General features: G+C 46.7%; 2 protein-coding genes and 1 non-coding gene across 3 annotated transcripts; 2 read left to right on the forward strand and 1 right to left on the reverse strand.

Moving 5' to 3' along the window:
• Positions 1-2,747: 2,747 nt before the first annotated feature.
• On the reverse strand, positions 2,748-7,395 carry IMP4 (IMP U3 small nucleolar ribonucleoprotein 4). Its single transcript, XM_027589514.2, has 9 exons — positions 6,702-7,395; positions 6,442-6,550; positions 4,674-4,757; positions 3,851-3,960; positions 3,640-3,772; positions 3,398-3,552; positions 3,218-3,312; positions 3,024-3,097; positions 2,748-2,939 (listed from the first exon to the last, which is right to left on the reverse strand). Exons 1-9 carry the CDS (start codon positions 6,702-6,704, stop codon positions 2,827-2,829), a joined length of 876 nt encoding a protein of 291 aa, XP_027445315.1. The 5' UTR covers positions 6,705-7,395; the 3' UTR covers positions 2,748-2,826.
• An 85-nt stretch (positions 7,396-7,480) lies between these two features.
• CCDC115 (coiled-coil domain containing 115) lies at positions 7,481-11,858 on the forward strand. The gene is made up of 5 exons (XM_027589515.1): positions 7,481-7,638; positions 7,714-7,817; positions 7,905-7,987; positions 8,642-8,773; positions 10,551-11,858. Exons 1-5 carry the CDS (start codon positions 7,528-7,530, stop codon positions 10,661-10,663), a joined length of 543 nt encoding a protein of 180 aa, XP_027445316.1. The 5' UTR covers positions 7,481-7,527; the 3' UTR covers positions 10,664-11,858.
• A 677-nt stretch (positions 11,859-12,535) lies between these two features.
• TRNAE-UUC lies at positions 12,536-12,607 on the forward strand. Its single transcript has one exon. It is a non-coding gene; the product is annotated as a tRNA-Glu (tRNA).
• The last annotated feature ends 309 nt before the right edge of the window (positions 12,608-12,916 follow it).

Below are 12,916 nucleotides of genomic sequence, written 5' to 3' on the forward strand. Positions count from 1 at the left end.
GAGTGGTAGGGCGTGAGATCACTCCCTGCTGGCTTTACAATTTTATTGTAAAGGAGGTTCCCTTTTATTTTCATACCTCAACCTTTTTATTGAAGATTTTTAACAACTTAAAAATATGAAAAATGCTTTAATAACAACAGTAGGCATTTGTAATTATTTTCCTTTTAATCCTTTACTGCAAAAAAACTTAGAACATATATCAAAGTAGAAAGAATATTGTAACAAACCCCGTCTGCATCACCTAAATGTGACAATTAGTATTTTGCTTCAGTTTTTCCCCCTCCACTGAAGCATTTTCAAGCAAGTATCAGGCTGATATTTCACCCCTAAATACTTCACTATACCTAAAAACTAAGAACATTTTCTAAAGGAACTCCAATGTTATATTGTTACCCAATAGATTAACAGTAATTCCTTTAAAACTTCTGTAACTTTTCTTTTGAAATGTCATGTTTATATAAAAGTTGCAAAAACAGGGCACAGATCTCTCATGCCTTTCACTTGGATTCCCCACGTTAATATTTCTGAATATTGAGAATACTAGAACACGAAAATCAGTTGCAGACATGACACAGGGCTTTTCCTGGTCACAAAGGCCCTCTACTCTCCCTGGGCCACTGCTCTCTGGCCAGAGGAGATGCTCCAAATGGTACGCACCAAAGCCCACCCCCACTTCTGTCTCCTCCCTTGTCCTTCACATTTCAAAACCATACAAGAATGATTTCTTCCTAAAAAAAGTCAAATAAAAGATGCATAAATATCTCTTTAAGCACTGTACCAAGCCTCAAATCCAAGGCTCCCTGTGAGTCCTCAGGATATTATCTGTGCAATACACAGGGCACTACAGTGGACATTTCCCACAACTTATTTCATGCTTTAATTACTGTTATTTTATTGATTCACTTTACAAACCCCCCTGCTCAAACATCCAGGCAAAGGTGTGCCTAAGCTGTCCCCAGCAGCAACAGTGACCACTTCTGACCCTAGGATGGTGACTCAAGAAGTAGAACATTTTAAATGCTAAGAAACTCTACCAAACTGCCATCTGAAAAGCCTTTACCTACAGGTTCTTCCACCAGCACAGTATGAGGGGTCTTGTTTCCCCCAGCTATCATTTGACAGTACATACCATTCACATCCAATGGCTAAACACAGCTGATGAGCAAAACGTGGACCCAACCGTCTTCCATAAAGCCCCCCACTACTGGTGAGGCCAAGTGTGTTGGCTTCTCTGAGGAACTTGAAAGAATTACACTCAAAGACTTCTTTAGCAGTGGAAGCCACAATAAAATGAATAATAAATAGTTTGCACAAAGGCCTGCTCTGAGACTTCTGTGCTGTTATTAAAAAACAAAACACCAGTGACTAAAGGCCTGCTCTAGGCTTGGTGAAATAGTGAATGCAGCCCCAGGTCTCATGGTGCTCACCCGGGAGGATGCTCAGAGTAAGCAGGGGAGCATCATCCTCATGCCTGTGATGCTTGCAAGGTACAGGGGGATACAGTGAACAGGAAGGGCAGGAGCCCCACAGCTCCTGAAAGTGAGGAATGAGGACATGTAGTCAGATGAATGGTGGCCCCAAAAGATATGTCCACAGCCTAATTCTTGGAGCCCGTGATCTTATTCAGGAAAAAAAAAGTCTTTGCAGATGTGATTAAGCTCAGAATCTTTAAATGAAGAGGTCATCCTTGATTTTCTGATGAGCTATAAATCTAAGGACAAGCGTCCTTATAAGAGACACACAGAGGAAACTTGACAGTAAAGAAAGACCACGTGAAGACAAAGACAGAAACCGCAATAATGCAACTACAAGCCAAAGAATATTAAGGATTGTCAGTAGCGACCAGAAGCTTGGAAGACACAAGTAATGGAGGAGGGTTTGGGAGTGGAGCCAACACCTTCATCTGACTTCTGGCCTCCAGAATTGTGAGAGAATAAATCTGTTATTTTAAGCCACCCAGTTTGTGGCAGTTTGTTTTGGCAGTCCCAGAAAACTAATATAAATATCATACTACTTCTACTTTGTACGTATTTTGGAATTTCCATAACTTGCATAAAAGTTTTAGTGGCTTATCTTTCATTTGTGAGCTGAGGTTACATCAAGGTGAGAGAGGCTCTGGAAGGCCCTAGATTCACATGAGTGGGGCCAGAAGTCACAGACATCCCTGTGAAGTCCTACTGCCTGTTCTCCATCAAGACTCCTCTCACTAGGCCACTGTTGCTCCTGGAACCCTTATGAGCATGTCCACCTCAGGGTCTTTGCGTGCGTCATCCAGGTGGTCCCTGCTGCTTCATGCCATCCTGTAACTTTCAGGGCATCTGCAGAGGTCTCCCCCACTCTCCATCCCCCTGCCTGACTTGTTTTTTCATAGGCCTGCCCCAAGTGGTGTGATGGCTTTCTTACTTAATGTTATACCCCCCTTCACATCAACTTGGGGGCATGTTGTAGGGTCCTGACACATGTTCTGTGTAAAACCAAGGTCTTTGGGTACATACCAGTCCCAGTCTGAGATGGGCTCTCACAGGGCCCCTGACTCCCAAGTGACAGCAACACCAAATCTCCCAAACCTTGGCTACGGCTAAGGGGCAAGCCAGCAGGTTGGGCCTGCCTTGTCCTAGACACAATGTCAACAGCACACCTGCAAATGTCTCTGAGCTGTCAGCTCCCCACCTAAGAAGACCCAGTGGAAACTGTCCCTCACACTCAGCCTGACGGTGGGCTTGTCCTGACCACACAGAGGCAAAGGGGGTGGTGTGGCACATAGACTTTATTCTGACCGCTCCCCAAGTCCTGGGTCCAGGCCCGCATCCTGACCAGCGCGTGGGTTCACTCAGCACTCAGAAAGACCCTCTTGCGTGCGGTATTGGTGTACGGGTGCCAGCGCCACTCCACATCTGCTATGGCCTCCTGCTCCAGGGTGCCCAGGCGGATCATGTACACTGGGGGGGCGGAGATGGGCACATTGCCACCTACGCCGCCAGCACCCCCCCACCACCAGAAGGGCAGGAAAGCCCCAAACTCACCTTTCAGTTCAAAGCGAGGTCCAACCTCGGTCAGCTCCACACTGCGGTGGCTGGTCTTCCTATATACATGGTGCCTGAGGCAAGGGGAGGCAGGGCATGGGCAACGGAAGACAAGGAGCAGATGTGGGTCAATAACAAACAGCAGTGGGACACAAAGGTCAGGACACTATTCTGAGGCCAGCCCACGGACCTACCGGAAGGAGATATAGTCATCTTGGTTTGCGAAGGTGATGACCCGGTGGCTGTCATCTTTGGGCACAGGGAACAGGTAACGGAGTATGTCGGAGACCTGGGTCAGAGGGAAGGAGAGTGGCAAATGCCCAGCCGGGAACTCCCTGCCCCCAGCCCTCATCACCCTGTGGACCCAGACTCACCCGCTTGCCTAGTCGGGAGGAGAAGCCATGCATGATGAGGTGAGGCTTGGCCTCGGACATGGTGCCCAGGTCAGGGATGTCGTGCCGCATGACCACATTGCACAGTGTGAAGTAAGCAGTAGGGCCGAAGGGCAGGTGGCTGACAATGAGCCCCACTGGTGGGGCCAGGCGGGCCGTCAGAAACCTCATCGGCTCTCAGACAACCACCCCAGAAGACACCCTGTTCCCACCCACAGTCTTACCAGGTGTGCCTCGATGTTCATGGACAACCAGCAGGTCAGTAACACCATTGGCTTTGCAGGCTCGCACCAGTGCCCCTACCTCATGCCGGCCACGGTTCATGCGTTGGGCACCTGGGAACACCAACTTCAGCTCCTGTGCATGAACTCACTTGAGTTAGGACTGGGGCCACTAGTGCCTTAGCACCTCCCACTCACTTCCCACTACTGGTACCTTTGCAAACATCTTGAGGCGGGAACTGGGGTCTCGGGAGGTAGTGATCATGACCTTAGGATCCTCGACCCCTGCCCATCGATATTCATCATCCATATGGTTGGTCACACCTGTCAGAGCATGAGAGGCAACAACGAGACACTGTCTTGGGAAATACAATGCTAACTTGAGGGCAGCTGAATCTGTCTAGAGCAGCACTGTCTGACAACACCTTCGACAATGAACCTAAAATGCTCCACACCTGCACTGAGCAAGAGGGTGGCTCCCCAGCGACACTGGCTATAAACACAAGTATGACTGACAAACTAAACACTTAAATTTGATTTAATTTTAGTTCATTTTTTTATCACAGAGGACTAATGGCTACCATCTAAGTGCAAGTCTGGATTCTGTTAAGGCCAAAGGTAACAGACTCCTTTTCCTCATAACAAAAATTTATAACGTCTGTGATACCTTTAATATTTGTTGAATAATGCAATGAATGAAACATTTGGGTGTTAATGAAGTGCTGGGACCTGGGGACATGGCAGTGAACAAAATGGACACTGTCTTGCCTCAGCAGAGTTCACATTCTAGTAAGGGGGGCAATTAACAGACAAAACAGAGTAAGTGGGATAATACTGTATGTTATATAAACAAAACTGGGAGCACTAAGAAAGAGCTTTCCTGAGGTGCCATCTGTGCAGAGTCATGAGGGCATATGGAAGACAGTTTTGCAAGGAGGAGCTCCACGGCCTTTCCTTCAAGGTGTCTGCAGAATGAGATGGAAACCAGCAGGCTCAACTGCAGGGGGAGAAGCTGGCCCAGTGTCAGGAAAGTTTACCTTCACCGCCGGCGTCATCGAACTCCAGGGACCCCTGTAAGGCCAGAGCCTCCCTGCGTAACTCGGTGGGAATCAGGCGATTCTCTGCAGGTGGAACACAGACGGGCTGAGTAAGACACATGCATGGAGCCCTCAGTTTATATAACACTGTGGCTTACAAAAACTGTACAGACTTTATTTAAAAAGTACCCTTTTCACTCCTTTCTGTGCAGAAAGGTGATACACAACTTTTTTGGCAGGGGGAAGACAGAGACAAAACTATTTTTGTCTACATGCCAACCTGTTAACAATGGTTACAGGAGATTTCATTTTCTATGGTTCCTGAGTCTCATGGTTTGAGGGCTTTCTAAAATATTTAGTTGCAAGTACATATTGTTTTTGTAATTAGAAAAAAGTTAAAAAACTAATTTTTAAAAGAACAAATACAGAGTGCTCTTTCTGTACGAAGGTGGACCAGAAACCCTGAAACCCTCTGACAACAAAACTGCTAAACTTGATGCTTTGACTCAGAGGTTTCCTCTGTGAACTAAAGCTAGACTTGGTTAAAAAAGGGCTGGGCTGTGGGCATGCCCACTTTGGAGTACAGAGCTCAATATGAACATGTCCTTGGAACCAGCAGGTCTTTCCAATACGCCCTGGAGAAATTCTTGCACATGGAAGAGAAGGTTCATAGCAGCAATGCTGTTCCTAACTGCCCCAGACTAAAAAATGAGGTCAACACCAAGCACAGGGAAATGGGAGCCCCCTCTACACTCAATAGATCTTAGAAACAATGCTGAATGAAATCATAAAGCTGGGAAAGAATACATACAACCTAGTAACTACGTTTAAAACTAAAAACCAACCCATATGATTTAGGGATACAAACAAGTATGATAAAAGCACAAAGAAAAGCAAGGAAATGGCTTATTTTTAAACAGTATCCTGTATTGTGGTTATCTGAGTTGGGGAAAATATTCTGAATTTCAATATATTGAGGATTTTTTATTAATAATGTGGGCAGATAGGTCACAGGTATTTAACATAACGCTTAATGTAAACATATAGTCACATACCACATGCACTTTATATGTTTAAAACACAGAAAATCAAAGTGAATTTAAAATAATCAGGTAGTAAGCTGATGTACCATCCAGATAGGAAACAAAGTTCTACACAAGAACCAAGAAAATAGGGATAAATATAACATTTCCATTCAGGCATGTTACTACTCTTCATTAGTATGACAAATAAAAAGTGGAGAAAATATTGCAAAGTTAGATCCTAATTCACAAGTCGAATAAAATTAAATTCTCAACGGTTTAATGTTTTTAAAATGCAACGGAATCATAATAACGATAAAAAGACAGTAAAATATTTTTGTTACCTTGTACTGAAGAAGGTATCAAAAAAAAAAAGAACGATGGGGGAGGTGCGGGAGGGAGAAAATCTATAGGACAACGTAAAAATTTAAAATTTGGGAAGAACTAAACACACTATAAACAAAACTAACAGGCAAACTGTAAAATCTGGACACCGCAGCATATACGACAAGACAGGAAATTTATAACATCACGGAAGGGGCATTTGCAAAGCCAAAAGACAAGGAAAACGTCCAGTAAATACTTGAAAGGATGCTCAGCCACACAAACACTAAGAAATGCTAATATAAACGCGTTTTATACCATTTGGTCTTTTACTCCGTTGGGATTTTAAAATGCAAACCAAAGGTCTTTTATAACGATAGGTCTAGAGCCCCCCCCGCTGGGGGGGGCGGAGACGTGCCTACCTTCCAGGGCGCGCCGAACCTTCTCCTTCCTCTCCTGGGCGGTTCGCAGCGACTCCTCGCGGGCCTTGCGGTACAGGTACTCCCGGCGAAGGCGGGCCTCACGACGCAGCTAGGGGACAGAAGGTCCGATCAGCCTCTTTCTCGCCACGCACAGCCGGGCCTCGGGGGCCACCAGCCTCACCAGCCCCAAGCCTAGGAATAATCCCCAGCCCTGGGCGAGTCCCCAACATCAAAAACAGGAGCTCAAACATCCCTCCTACCATCCTGAGCGCGACTTCCACGTGGGCCCAGGAGAATGCCGGGGCAGCGTAAGCAACGCCACCCTCGATTCTGCCCTCAACCAAGAAGGTCGCTGGAGGCTTCGCTACACTCTGCTACTGTCGGGAGTGCCCAATGTTAAGATGACGGAGGGTGGGTTGGGAGTCGCAAGGCGATTGGCCAATCTGGAGGCGCATGCTTATTGGAACAGCCAATAGGCTGGCGTCAAAACGTTGTCACGTCGCTAAGGATCGCCCTTACTAAAGATGTCGCTGCATGGCTTCATTACTTATCACTGCTGTGCAGGATGCCCAATTTTAAGATGGGCAAGTGATGAACCGCTTGAGTAATAACTGGCGGTTCGAAATGATCCAGCAACCGTAAAAGCAGTACAGCGGTTGACTGGAGGCTCGCCTACCGGCTCCTGGAATTAAAGCCTCTTCTCCCTTAAAATGGCTGCCATACAGCTATGCCTCTTCCATCACCACAGATATCGCCCTACTATTAAAATGCGGCCTCTTATCGCTTCTCGGCCTTTTGGCCAAGTTCAAGGGTAAAATGCGGCCTCTTCCAAAAGCGACTCGGAACCACCCACAGCTCTACCCAGTTCTAGCCGACCGTTCCGTTGCCTCACACCCTTGGGTGAGCACAGCTAGTCAATTCTGGGTCGCTGCTTCAAGAGCGCTTGCCTTTAGAAACGTTGGGCAACTCGGCCCACGGCTGGGAACGCCCCTTGAAGGTGAGCCTATTGGTTGTCATGGCGGTATGGCGAGCGGCGATTGGGCAACCTGTGAGGAGGCTGCTTCCAGACCTCAGTACCGTGAGCCCATGGCTGCGCCGGACGTAAGGGCGCAGGTGGACTCGCTCCTTCTGCAACTGCTCCGGGACCTGGAAGAACTGGAGGCGAAGAGGGCGGCATTGAACACTCGGGTGGAGGAGGTGGGATCTTGGGGAGGGAGGGATGGGCGGGCATGCGGAGGTAAACTGAGTTTCATCTCTCTCCTCGTATCCCAGGGCTGGCTCTCGCTCTCTAAAGCTCGCTACGCCATGGGTGCCAAGTCTGTAGGTCCCCTGCAGTATGCCTCCCGCATGGAGCCTCAGGTCTGCGTCTACACTAGGTGAGGAGCCGTGCATGTTGGAACGGGTGGGCGGGCAGGGTCCAGGCTGGGGCCTCCAAATGTCGATTCTACCTTCTCGTTCTTCAGCGAGGCCCAGGACGGACTCCAGAAGTTCTGGGTGGTGAGAGCCAGCGCCCAGACTCCAGAAGAGGTGGGGCCCCGTGAGGCCGGTGAGTCCCCCTTTCTTCCTGTCAGGGCGTCCTCCCGATGTCAAAAACAAAACGTACAGGGTAACTGAGATGATTTTATTAAGTGTTGCGATGGAGAGAGCGGCCCAGATGGGAGGATCACAGTGTCTGAGCAGGCTGTTTTGTTTTGTTTTGTTTGTTTGTTTGTTTTTTGCTTTAGACTTCTGTAGGGAGAAATAGACAAGTTATAGGTGATGTCTTTTACAGTTGGGATAGTTTTGCAATTGGGGGAAACTTCAGTCAGTTGAACAGGAAATGTCTGGTTTCAGAGGGACAAACTTCTAATCTCAATCATTTATGAGACGAACGGGAAGTTGGAGGGTCTGTCTGGCCTTTCAGCATGTTCAGGCAAAATGGGAAAAGTAAGTGTGTGGCTCCTTGTTTACCTTGTGGTAAACAAGGGGGTATCTGCTGATCTTGTGAGAGTCATGAGGAGTGGTCTGGGCATCTCATCTGAATCATAAAGGGAAGGGTTGTTCTTTGTGGTAAGCTGTTTTCTGGAACATAAATGGTTGGAGGGATTTTGCAGCCTTCAGTGTTTGTCAGGATCATGAGCTCAGATCAAGTTCAACATTGTCACAGAGAAGACAAGGGACAGGTAATGAGACCCTCAACCTCCAGTCTGTCTTTCTCCAGCTTTGCGCAGACGCAAGGGTCTCACCAGAACCCCAGAGCCGGAGTCCTCCCCAGCCCCCAGGGACCCTCTGAACTGGTTTGGAATCCTGGTTCCTCACAGTCTCCGTCATGCCCAAGCCAGCTTCCGGGAAGGTGAGTAGACTTCTGTCTGCAGGAAGAACTTGAGTACTTAATGCCATGCCTGGCTGGGGTTAAGCTGCAAAGGGTTTTCCAGGTTTTCTCCATAGCAGGCTTTTGTTGCACACCTGCTGTTTTTTCAACAAAGCATTTACTGGCTGTTGGCAGTGTTCCAGGCTCATGCTAGGTGCTGGAGATAACAGCAGGAAACAAAAGAGATAAACACCCCTCATGGAATGTTTATTCTATTGAGGGGAGAATGAAAACATGCAAATAAATAAGTAGGCCCATATATAATACCAGGTAGTGAGAATTGTTAGGGAGAAATAAGATAGGGTATGGTGGATGGAGTGGGACAGGAGTGGGTGAGCGTAGCTATTTTATGAAGGGTGGCCTGGAAAGGCCTCTCTGAAAAGATGGAGAGAACTTTATGGTTGATCTGGGGGATCAGTGCTGTAGGCAGAGGGACCAGCCAGGGCAAAAGCTTTGAGGTGAGATCATGTTTAGGATGGCAGAGAGGAGGCCAAATGGGTTGGAGTGGAGTTTATGTATCAGGGAGTGCCAGGAGCGCAGGTCAGAGGGGGCTGGGCCCACGTGATTTGAGGTACAGGCCCTGATGAGGACTTTGGGAGTCATGGGTGGCTCTGAAGAGAGGGAGGCACAGTTGGACCCACAGAGTGATAGGAAGACTGGTGCTGGGTGGGAACAGACAAGAGCAGAGGGAAGAAGCAGGTGACGGGGAGCAGCCAGGCTTGAGATGCAGGTGGAGGCAGTGAAGGAGAGGGTAAGTGATGGGAACCTGCATGTTTTGAGAATAGAAGTCACAAGATTTACTGACAGATTAATTTGAGAGTAAGGGAAGGAGAGGAATGAAGGCTGAGCCCACAGATTCCAGCAGGAACACCTGAGGGAATGAAGTTGCCCTCACCTGGTGGGAGAGAGCTGCAGCCAAGGGTAAGTCAGGACTTGGGTGAGAGTGTGTTCCTAGTGCTGTGTGGTGGAGACTGCTCGGGTGTCTGGGCACATGCATCTGAGTTTGGAAGAGACCTGGGCTGGAAAGAGAGATTTGGGAGCCCACTGCATAACCCTTGTGTTTAAATTCCCAAGTTGCTGACACAGACACAGCATTTAAGCTGAAATCAGCAGAGGGCCTCAGAATGTGGACAGAAGGTGGGAGGAGGAAGGGGAGAAACCACTCAAGGAGACTGAGAACTAGCGGTGAGGCGGGAGCAATAACCAGAGGGTGAGAGATCCCAGAAGCCAAGAGGAGAAAGTGCTTCCTGGAGGGAGGTGAGCAGATGTGTGGCCAGCTCTGCTGTCAGGCAGGTAGGCTGAAGACTGAACTGGCGAGTGGACTGGGCATGGAGGGCCCAGAAGACTGTTAAGCAGAAACATCAGGCAAAAGCCACCTAGATGTGGATCCAGAATGTGGAACACTCCTGGGGGCAGAGAAAACAGAAGAGAGGCTGAGAACAGTGAAGGACTATTATAATGAAGGAAAGAAGGAAGGAAATGAGGGCATGCAACAGTGTTTGTTAGTCCCTGGTGGGTAATATAAGGGAGTAAAGAAAGTCTGTTGAAGAGGTGACATTTTAGTAAAGATCTGAAGGAGGTGAGGGTGTGGGTCTAGTGAGGTTCTGAAGCAGCCAATGCAAGGCTCTTCTTAGAATCTTTTAGGAAGTGTGGAGGCCAGAAAGTTCTGGAGCCTTTCCAGTCCCTGGAGATGTTCAGAGCCCCCGAGTCATGTGTCACATCTAGGATACTATGGTGACAATCTTATCTCTTCCTCTAGGCCTGCAGCTGGCTACAGACATGGCCAGCCTTCAGATCCGGATCGACTGGGGTCGAAGCCAACTCCGGGAGCTCCAGGAGAAACTCAAGCAGCTGGAGCCTGAGTCTGCCTGACTTGTGACCAGAGGCAGGGCAGTGAGCACAGCTGTTCTTTGGTGTGGCTGCCTTATCTCAGGCCTTCCTCCTTCACAGATTGCCCCTGCCCCTATTCCCACCCCAACTAATCCCTTATCCTTAAAATTTCTCTGGTTTGCATGTTTCTAGCTTTGTTAGGTGTAAAAGTTTGAAGAAGCAAACTGAATAATGTTGAAAGTCACTACTGTGAAACCACTTCTAAGCTTGTATTCTCCTAGGACACATTCATGTGGGGCAGGGGCAAAGCTGTTAGGTTAGTTCATAAATAACCAGAACAGCCTCATGGATATATCAGCTGTGGCTTCTTTACAGGATGAAATACTGCACAGTTAGTGGCAGGGAAGGACAACAAATAGGTGCTTCAGTTTCACTAGATTCTCAAAACTAATTTTGATGTAGGAAAAAAAGCAAACATGGCTAACAAATCAGGACAGTTTGATTCCATGTCAATAAAAAACATGAACACCTAAGTAGATAGGTAGTCCTTGGCAGGTTTTAAGCCCAAACGTAAAAAAGATCTGACTTAGATTTTCAAGGGAACTCTAGGAACTCTTCTTTATCTTTATAGGAGTGAGACTGAGCTGCTTTTAATTTTTGAAGGGCCAAATGTATTTCCTGTGCTGGGATCAGCTTCATTTTCCTATTGGGTTGTTGGTATTTTTAGTAGTTTCTAGGAGGTAATCTTTATGCTGCGGGAAGATTAATCTTTTGTTCATAATATGGAATGTAAATATTTTTCCCAATTTCTCTTGTAACTTTGCTTATGGTATTGTTTTTTTTTAAACCTTTATTGTAAAATAAAACACATTAAACTGCACAAAATAATTGAATAGTTTAATGAATAAGGTGAAAGCTATAGTAACCACCACCAGCTCTCATATTTTTTTAAATTTTACTGATTTAAGAGTTGACTTTATCAGCTGTTTTATCATTTCTGGATTTAGGGTTGTAAATGATATGATAAAGGAATTCTCCAGTATTTTCCTTAAGAACTTTTGTGGTTTCAGTGAGGTATGGGGTGAATCCTGCATCCAGCTTGTTTTTTCTACCATAGGTCTACAAACTGTATGTTGAACCATTGATTTGAGATGTCACCTTTTTTTTCACATAAACCCATACTGTATTTTGGAGCTTCCATTGTTTCATTGATTTTACTGTCAGTTAATACACAGGTACCACACTGTTTTAATCCTTGAGTCTTTAACATTTACTTTAATCGCAGTAGGTCCTATTTGTGGTTGGATTCGGAGGAATTGTTTTTTTATTTTGTTTTGCCACATTGAGCTTCAGTTGTCAGTGAAAAGCCTATGGAAGCACTCAAAAAACTAGAGAAAAAAAGTACATCCCTTATCACATAGGTTGAATTTCAGAACAAAATCCTGCTAGGAAGTGTCAAGCCAGTGAGATTTTGAAGTCAAAATAAGTAACAATACGTTTTTGTTTTTCACAGAAAAGATATTCACGAGGAACTCCGTCCCGGATGGGGTCCTTTATTTTAGATGTCAGTTGATGTTGAAGGTCAAGCAATAGCCTTCATTTTACTGTTTGAATGCCCAGCACAGTAGGCAAATAGGGACTGAGAAAACCACAAACGCTCTGCAACGTGCCCTGGCTCCAGTCCTTTGGGAGATCTCCCGGAGCAGGAGTTCCCGCCCCTCAGAGAGGCCCAGATGTTCCAGCCCAGGGCCCGTTTGGGGGGAAGGGGATCCTTGCAGCTGGGGCTTGCGCAGCCGCAGTCAGGACTTCCGGGGGCGGAGCGATTCCAACGGGTAAGAAGCTGTTGTGTGAAGGGGTAGACGGCAAGCTGAGGTAAGGGATGTCTATAGAAATGAGAGGTGTATTTTCAGCACCTCCCATATGGTCTAGCGGTTAGGATTCCTGGTTTTCACCCAGGCGGCCCGGGTTCGACTCCCGGTATGGGAATTGGATTAACTTTTCGTTTCTACTGCCCAGGCCAGAAATTTGTATTTTCGCCACTAGAATGCCTCAGGTCAAATTCGGCGTTTCTTTCCAATTAAGCCTGGAGAAACGGGCGAGGGGAGCTCTGGGACCTATCATTCTGTGTTTTGAACGAAGTATTAATTTTCATCACATCATTAAACTGTTTTCTCTATCAGTAATTTATTAATTATATAAGATACCATATACATTATAAATTTGAATACCATTATATTTAAATATTGAATAATATTTAAAATACTCAAAATTTATTGTCAATCTCTGGGTGGGGGC

Source organism: Zalophus californianus, chromosome 3 (genome assembly GCF_009762305.2).
Source record: "Zalophus californianus isolate mZalCal1 chromosome 3, mZalCal1.pri.v2, whole genome shotgun sequence".
NCBI classification, from domain to species: domain Eukaryota; kingdom Metazoa; phylum Chordata; class Mammalia; order Carnivora; family Otariidae; genus Zalophus; species Zalophus californianus.

Bases quoted from the DNA above. Each gene is read 5' to 3' on its own strand.
- IMP4 (XM_027589514.2), bottom strand. The intron at 3,961-4,673 runs GTAAACTTTCCT...ATGCTCTGACAG, and splicing joins CGATGACGCCGGCGGTGAAG to GTGTGACCAACCATATGGAT. The intron at 3,313-3,397 runs GTGAGTCTGGGT...CCTCTGACCCAG, and splicing joins CCTCCCGACTAGGCAAGCGG to GTCTCCGACATACTCCGTTA.
- CCDC115 (XM_027589515.1), top strand. From the start codon at position 7,528: ATGGCTGCGCCGGACGTAAGGGCGCAGGTGGACTCGCTCCTTCTGCAA. The intron at 7,988-8,641 runs GTGAGTCCCCCT...GTCTTTCTCCAG, and splicing joins GGTGGGGCCCCGTGAGGCCG to CTTTGCGCAGACGCAAGGGT. The intron at 8,774-10,550 runs GTGAGTAGACTT...CTCTTCCTCTAG, and splicing joins CCAAGCCAGCTTCCGGGAAG to GCCTGCAGCTGGCTACAGAC.